Below are 8,620 nucleotides of genomic sequence, written 5' to 3' on the forward strand. Positions count from 1 at the left end.
TGTTAAATAGCCGATTAGGGTAATTAACCTCGATCATAATTTGTTGTAATATAAGACTTAGTGTGTAGTTAGCTAGACCTCTTTGTTGTATACTTATTGCCTAGGAATTACTTTGTCCTCGAACTCTCTTGGGTTCGATCCTTGGAATACTTGAGTGTTCTGTTGTGTCACTATAAATATTACAACTGACTTATCACACTTGCAACAAAGCTGCTAGATATTTAAGTATAATAGTATTAATTCTTAGCCCCGGCGCACGCACATTAAGGCGCAGTCAAATATTTGGCCAAAAGTATTGATATTTTAGGAGGTTGGTAGCTACAAGCATTTCTAGAAGGGTAAAGTGTCAATACTTGATCTTGAAGTATCAATACTTACTCTAAAAGTATTTATACTTGCCTTAAAGGTATCTATACTTTCTTGTTTCTAACCGTTCTTTTTATTAAAAGTATTGATACCAACACATGGGGTTCAACTCTATTAAAAATTCAATATTAAGATAGATAAATATGTATATATCATTGTTTAATAGTCATCTTAATGATTTTACCATTTTATTTAAGTTTTTGCAGTTTGATAATTAAATATATATATATATATATATATGATAGCAAAATCAAGGTGGTACATAAAACCGAAGTTATAGTAAATTATTATTCTTAATATAAAATTTGGTACACCTTTCTTTAATTTCATATCTAAAATTTTGGTCCAATATATATATATATATTTAATTTAGTACTTAAGCTCTTTTTATTCACTTTGATATTTGAAGTTTATTTTTTTAAGTTATAGTAAATTACTTCAATATGTTAATAATGTTATTTTCTTATGAAGTAGTAAAAATAACCAATATACAACTTACATGTGGCAAATGACATGGATTTTTTATTTTAAATCTTCTATTACTTTTAGTTTAATTAATTATTTTAATCTAACATAATGATTTTACTTTATTTTGAGTTTTAAAACTCTTGTTTTCTTCTTCAATATCTATTCATTAAGATAGCTCAAGGCACAATTTTTGAACTTAGATTTCCTATGATATTGACGATATTTATATGAAATTGAAGGCTTTGTGAAGGCTAAGTCATGCTTTAATCATGCAACCCCCATTGAATCAATCTTGCCATTAAAAGTTAAAAGTAATCTCAACTTTAATGAAAAGTAAAATTTGAACATATCATTTAACAAAACACAAGAAACTCCAAATAAATGTATCATTCACACCATTAAATTTCATGTCATATGCAACATGTCATTCATACATTAGCTATTTTTATATCCTCATGAAAAACAAAAACCATTAGTATTTTGAAAGTAATTTGTATAACATTTGACAAATTTAAGTATCAAATCGAAAAACAAAATCTTAGACATCAAATTAAGAAAAAGTATCAAGTTTAGATACCAAATTAAAAAATATATATTTACATGCCAAAAATAAATAAATATATATATCAAATTCGGATACCAGTTCAAAGAAAAATCAAATTAAGAAAAAACTGTACCACCAAATGTAATAATGTAATATTAAGGCAAAGCATTATTTTGGTTTTCATTTGCAGGCAAGCTCAAGTAGACGGCTTTTAATCGATTGAACCAAAAAATAAACAGTCCGATCCAATAAATGTCATTAGCTCCAATTTTCAAGGAATCAGTCAGTAACAGATTAAAACTATATAACAATGACATGACGATTATATCAAAAATGTGATCATATAATCCTCAAACACATTACTTGAACAAATAACACAAGAAAAAGAGAGTTTAGGGCCGGGTGGGGGGGGGGGGCGGGAACTCAGTAGTCTACTCATAAATAGTTGAATTTATGAAAATCAAGAACTTCAATTCTTCTAGTGCCTTCCATTTCCTTTGTTTTATGTTGTCAAAAAAAAAAATCATCTGGTCACTTTCTCAGTCAATTATGAAGAATCAAATCATGGTTTCGCCGCGGCACCTGCACCACCTTGACGGCCACCTCTTCCATTCTGATTAACTCGCTGATAGTTATCTCCATTCCAACCACCTAAACCCTTTGGTCGTCCTGAAAACTCCCCCTGGTTTCTAAATTCATTCCTGCCATAGCCTCCTCCTCGGCCACTGCCAAAGTTCCCTCGACCCCTGAAATTGTCACTTCGAAACCCAGCTTTACCTGAAGGATATCTTGCCCTCCCAGTCCCACTCCCACTGCTACCAACTGCAAAAAGGAGCAGGTTCTCAAAGTTATTATTAGCCTATATTACTAGCCAAAGCTAATAGGCGGATATCATATATCCACGACTGCACCAAGTATTTGCAAGAAATTTTGATAGGATCAATATGAGGAACAATACCCCTGAACCCCCACCAAACAAATATGTCCGAGGGTTAAACGTACTACAACAGACCAAGCCCTTTCTCCCCATGTATGGCCCAGCTAAATTGATAAAATTGCAGAATTGTTAACTATTTGAGACCATACCATTCCTAAGCTCAGTACTATTATTGGAAGAACTAAAAGTTTGATTTGAGTAAATGAATATGAGAGAAATTATGGAACTTCCGATAAAATTTCAGCATCAAAATTCTAAATTTTGAATTACCTCGAGTATTAGTCCTCTTTTCTTCCACAGCAGCTTGACGATCCCCAATAGTGATTGGTGAAGCCTGGAGTTCATAAACACATCCATAAATTCAAAGATATAACCAGAAACACAGAAGGAAGGCTGACTGAGAGTCACCAGCAACTCTACAAATCCTTATTAGCTTATCGTAAAAATTTGACGTCACTCGATAATATCACATTTAAGTTCTGCAACAAAAAACTCTGATGTAGTCGAGAAAGAAGCAAAAATATGGGATGACACTGTAATTTAAACCTTTGATTTAGGTTAGTTAGGACCATAGAATTGTAGGCCGGGAAAGTGCAATGATGTGAGACTTTTTCAACATCCACAATACACCAGTTAATAATTCGTTGGCTCAAGCTTTTGGATTTCCCAACTTAATTCAGCAATGCTGTGAATTGGTTACAAACTGAAAAGGAAAATATAAGCTCTAAACATACAGAAAAATATTACAAGGTCCCACTTTTATTTCTATTATTCCATATACCGTCTTTAAGTTGCAGAAGAATAGAAAGATACCATATCAAGGTGGATTTATTCTTTCAGACCAGTTGATTCAATTACTTTCACAACCAGTAGAGTTTTTTCGAAGAAAGTTCTACGCAAAGTCATGAAATCAGATAAATTTCGAGTGCCCAAAAACCCAAGTTCACGTATTCTAACAATACTGTCACTCAGTAGACTTTGATCTGGTTTTAGATTTTATTTCTTGTTTCTTATTTTTTGCTTTGAAATAGTGCTTTGTTTTAGGTCAGGGAAGGGGGTCATTGGCATGATTGTAAACATCAAGACATTCATTTCTATTTCTGTTCAGCATTAGAGTAAGTTGCAACAATTTTACCAGAAAAATGACCCAAACTTGCCTGACAGATGGCATGTATTCGGTAGACAATAATTATTGAAGTTTTCAAGTAAAAAAATTGAATAGAGTAACTTATGACAGTATCTTACCTCAAGTGCACTCTGCACTGAACTTGCATTTTCGAATTCAACAAACCCGAACGTGAATCCCTGCTGCAGAAGGAAAGAAATACACAAAAAGAGTAAGAACCGAGAACTTGAACTTGAAATTGAAATGTCAACTAGTAAGGTTAACTTGAGAAGCCCAAATTAATATCTTAGTCAACCTTATTGCTTCTGACTTGGATGCCGTTGCGCTTAATGGGCCCAAATTTTTTGAATGCCAGCTCGAGTTGCGCAGGTGTTGCAGTGTAAGGCAAATTCCGTACGTATATGGAGTGTCCTTCAGCTTTTGTAAGAACAAAGTAAATGAGATTTATATTTTTTTTTAAAAAAGAACATTAACCATGACATCAAAGAGAAAAACACATATCATATAACATAAACCATGCCAATCAAGTACTGCAAATCCTTAATTGATATCTTGATTCATTGAAATTGAAAAAAGTTACTGATCTAATTCCATTAACAACAAGAAAAATGTGCTTCTCTTACTATGCAAGCGTGCATAAATGAAGTTGGCAATTACCTTCCTCATTGTCATTGCTACTTTCAGGTGTATTGTCACTGTTAGGCAATGCTACCTCGGTTGCTGGAGCAGGTTTTGCAGAAACAATGGAGTGAGGTTCTTTAGGTGCCACCCTCACGTTATTGATAGGAACATAGACCGGAGCAGATGCGGTATTAGTTTTCATTACTTTGACCTAATATGAATTTCAGTAAGCTTAATAAAGGTAAAAAGAACCAGCAAAACATGAATGAAAAAGAAAAAATCATCAATATTAACTCACAATTGAAGCATATGATTTCTTAGGAGCATCCTCTAAAACCACAGGAGGTGAATCAACAACCACAACAGTTTCATTAGGACTTGTAATGTTTTGGGGTTCAACGACTTCATCTTCAATCACTGATCCTTCCTCCTTATCCGAAGGGTCAAAAACTTCAGCACCATTATTAACATCTTCATCTTCTGGGTAAGTTAATGGGTCTTCCACAAGATTTTCATGAGTTGGCTCTGGAAGAAAAAGCGATTCCATGATTTGAGCATAAAGCAAGTACGAACATAATACATAAAACGAGAGAATAAGGTCAGACCTGGTTCTGGTGTCAAGGCAGATGTTGAAGCCTGTTCATTGATGCCATTATCTGGAACGGTGTTTTGCAACTCTTTCTCCTCAACATATCTGAAAATATCATTTAAGACAAAGTAACCTTTATCTTGTGGAGCTAGAAAGAAGGTTTGTGTGAATTTCCTTCTCACATTGTCTTTTCCGGTTAAGCATCCAGTTACCAGTACAATGACCCCTTTCTCAAAAGAGTCTTGAGCATCTGCAGTTTTTATCTCTGCTGTATAGTCCTCATAATTCAGCGATAGTACCTTCTCATTGATTGCCTGCCCAAAAGAAAATATAGCAGCGCTCATAAACCAAACCACATTCAAGTTATATTACAAGAAAAAGAAAATGTTCATACAAGTTCATTAAATATACGAGTCTCCAGAAACAAACAGTTCCAAAAATATCCATTGCCACAGTTAAAGACATGCATCTAATAGATGCACAAAGCTCCTCCCAAGGTCTCCATGCTTTCTAAAACAGAATTCTTTAACAATTATTACAAATATTTTTCCTTAATTATTCTTGAACTCGCCGTTCACCTTAAGCCCAGGAATTACCAAGGTAAAAAAAAAGGAAAAGAGGCATGTATTTCAAATTCTCAATGACAGTACACCCGTGCCTATTCATATTGGAAGTTATCTCAACTCCCAATGTGGACTTACCTGCATGGTTGTCACAGTTGTCATGTTGCCATGCATATCTGGCCGACTTAAACAACTTGAATCTTGATAAAATCTATGCACGAGGTTCGGCGATTGGTGAAGAATATGGTAATACTGCTCCACAAAAGCATTTCCAACAACTTGAGCACTGGGAGTACCCGCAGGATTTCCTTCCTGCATGGCCATCTGCACATAGTTTCAACAAAACCAATCACTAAAACTTCAAATACTGACAACCAACCACACAATTACAATGAAAAAAAAAAGATTATTGCCCCAACCTTTCCTAAGAAAGAAAAATACTTTCTATAACTAACATTTATAGCTGACACTAAACATAAGAGAAACCATCAACAAGATGTTTGCAGTTCATAAAATCATCTAAAGCTCACTAAAAAAATGCCAGATTTTTAACCTCCTAGACATCTTTAACCAACATAAAGCATAGAGATGAAAATAATAGTAATAATAATAATAACAACAACAACAATAACAACAACCACCTTCTTAACCATAAATTAGAAATTAAAGTTCTTCATATAAGCGCTAAACCATGAAATACTATACTAACAAGTTTCAAGCAATTTAAAAAACCCAAAGCTAAAACAAGTAATCAAGCAAACCCATCAAGAAAATAGATGCTTTTAAACATAAAATTCAAAGTATATATCTAAAAACCAATTAACACATAGATTAAAAAATAATAATAATTACAATAATAATAAACGACTAATTAAAAAAAGTAAATCCCAGAAAACCCTTGATGAAACGAAAGAGGATGAAGCAGATTTAAGAACCAGATTGAAGAGAAAGTCAGGATCTAGCGGTTGATTAGCAGATCAATCAAATACAGAGGGAATATAAAGATAACACAGAGATCAAACGGAATAAAAGGAAGGGGAAAAGTATGATCACAAGTACCTGATTCGTGAGGTGATTTGAGCTTGAGAGAGAAAGAGAGAAAATCCGAGAGCTTTGAAAGAAAGCAGAGAGAGAAACCGAAAGCGAAGGAGAGTAAGCCTACGAAGTAGGAATCAATGTGAAGAACAATTGCAAAGCCGAAGAAAAAACACAGAATATATTATTAGTATTGGCACTATATAGTATATACTCAAGGGCTCCAAGTATTATATATCTTTAGGTAAAATTATCTCTCAACTCCGATTGCATTTTAGTCTTTCTAAATTAGTTCTTATGAATAAAACATGGGATCAGCATTATTATCTTTTAGTATAATTTAATAATATTTTATAAATTTTATTTATAATTTTAAATTTAAAAAGGGTTTAATTTATTTTTAAATTTGTTATTAAGGGTTTTTTACCCTAACTTTATTAGTTTCAAAATGTTTTAATTTATTTCTAATAAAAAATAAGGGTTAAATTGAATAAATGAATAAAGTTTGAGGGTTAAATTTATTATTATATCTTATATATAAACATTAAAATAATAATTTAACAGTGTACTTTTAGCAGAGCGGATTCTTTTACTCACTCATCTAAGGGTCAATTTACCCATATTTTCAATAATAATAAAAACTAAAATGCAATCCTGTGAGACTTTTACATAATTTAATTTCTGTTTAAAATCTAATTTCTCTTCAAATAAATTAAATAATTTAAATTTTGCATTAAGTATTAACTATTTGCATTAACAAGATAATTTAATCTTAAATTAAATGAAGTAATTTAATTTTATATTATTTAAATTAGTTTTGTATTTTGTGCAATGTACAGAAAAATGTTATTTATTTAAATGTCTAAATATATAAAATATTAATTTAGATTTTAAATGTTAAAATATTAAAATCGCATGTGATAAATATTAAAAAGACTATTAAGAAAAAACCTTAAAAAATTTTTGATAAATTATAAGAGGAGGGCAAAACCTTAACAGTAACACAATTTACGCAACTCAAACTTATTCCACATCAGGGGCGGTGAACACCTTAATCATCAAGCCAACAAACAGGGTTTAAAGCCCTTAAATGCTAATATTTCGGCCCGACCTAGCTTGCCTGTATTAATTTTTTTAATTTTATTTTTATATAAAAAATTAAAAAATACAATACACCATACACTAAAAATATTAAAATAAGATAAGTGCAACTTAGCAAGCAAATGCCTCTAAAATAGTAGTAAAATTAACAATAAAATAAGTGTTAAACAATATCCAAATATTAACAACAAAATAGTAGTAATATAATAATAGAATGGTAGCAAAATAATGACAAAAAGTGGAAAAACAACATCAAAACATGAAGGGGGTTTATTGCAAAATTGGGTTAGGTCAGGCCCGAGCCAAAAAAAATCTTATATGATGCCCGATCTATTATTTAAACGGGCCTTTTTTTGTCCAAATTCTCTCATTTTTTAGACGGGCTCATAGACAACTTTAATGTGTAGCAGTTTATGATTTTTTTTAGTACACTGGCCAATTTAAAATTAAATATAAAACTAAAATTTTCATTAATTACATGTTTAAAACAATTAATAAAAGTTTATCTATTAACAATGTTGTAAAATAAAATTTTAACACTGTATTTATACTTTTTATTTTTAATTACTAACAAAAATCATTTATAGTTTTAAAATTTTAAAATTACTTTTTCAAAAAAATTATAAATAACTAAAATTTTAAAACCATCCCTTTTAAATACAATCTCAATAAATAATTATAATTTTAAATAAATTTTGGAGATTTTTCTATAACTTTAAAATTAAAAGATTCAAAATGTTTCTTTTAAAGATAACTTTTAATTTTTAATTACTACAAAAATATTTATAATTTAAAATTTTTAAAATTACTTAAATTTGTTTTTTAAATCTATAAATAATTAAAATTTTAAAACCATCCCTTTTAAATACAATCTTAATGAATAATTATAATTTTAAATAAAATTTGGAGATTTTTTCTATAACTTTAAAATTAAAAGATTTAAAATGTTTCTTTTAAATAATTTAATAAATAAAAGTGAAAAAATTGAAGATGTATTATTTAAGAAGGGTAGTTATTTGATACAAATGTCACATTTATTTATATATTTAATTTTTATTTTTATTACACCGTATAGTACATTTGTCAAATCATTAACCCACTTTTAAAGTCTAAAATACTCTACCAGCAATATATCAAATAATTTTTATTTAAGAATACTATCTTAATAAAAATTCATTATATAAAGCTAAAGAAAATAAACTAGGATTTACTATATTAATAAATTGTAAAATTATTTATTAATTTACCTTAATTAACTCAATTAGGAAAA

General features: G+C 30.2%; 1 protein-coding gene across 2 annotated transcripts; it reads right to left on the reverse strand.

The window, feature by feature from the left end:
• Nucleotides 1–1,597: 1,597 nt before the first annotated feature.
• On the reverse strand, nt 1,598–6,442 carry LOC105764721 (nuclear transport factor 2). 2 transcript variants are annotated; one of them, XM_012583433.2, is made up of 9 exons: nt 6,274–6,442; nt 5,353–5,538; nt 4,668–4,965; nt 4,361–4,587; nt 4,099–4,273; nt 3,737–3,858; nt 3,561–3,620; nt 2,586–2,649; nt 1,598–2,200 (listed from the first exon to the last, which is right to left on the reverse strand). In XM_012583433.2, exons 2-9 carry the CDS (start codon nt 5,536–5,538, stop codon nt 1,941–1,943), a joined length of 1,392 nt encoding a protein of 463 aa, XP_012438887.1. In that variant the 5' UTR covers nt 6,274–6,442; the 3' UTR covers nt 1,598–1,940. The 2 variants fall into 2 exon arrangements, with proteins under 2 accessions (XP_012438887.1, XP_012438886.1); XM_012583432.2 differs by having other exon boundaries at nt 3,561–3,623.
• Nucleotides 6,443–8,620: the final 2,178 nt, after the last annotated feature.

The sequence above is a fragment of the Gossypium raimondii genome, chromosome 12 (assembly GCF_025698545.1).
Source record: "Gossypium raimondii isolate GPD5lz chromosome 12, ASM2569854v1, whole genome shotgun sequence".
NCBI classification, from domain to species: Eukaryota; Viridiplantae; Streptophyta; class Magnoliopsida; order Malvales; family Malvaceae; genus Gossypium; species Gossypium raimondii.

Excerpts from the sequence above, each read along its gene's own strand:
- LOC105764721 (XM_012583432.2), bottom strand. The coding sequence starts at position 5,538 with ATGGCCATGCAGGAAGGAAATCCTGCGGGTACTCCCAGTGCTCAAGTT. Across the intron at positions 4,588-4,667 it reads TGCCTTGACACCAGAACCAG|AGCCAACTCATGAAAATCTT; the intron begins GTCTGACCTTAT and ends TTTTTCTTCCAG. Across the intron at positions 3,859-4,098 it reads TAGCAATGACAATGAGGAAG|CTGAAGGACACTCCATATAC; the intron begins GTAATTGCCAAC and ends TTCTTACAAAAG.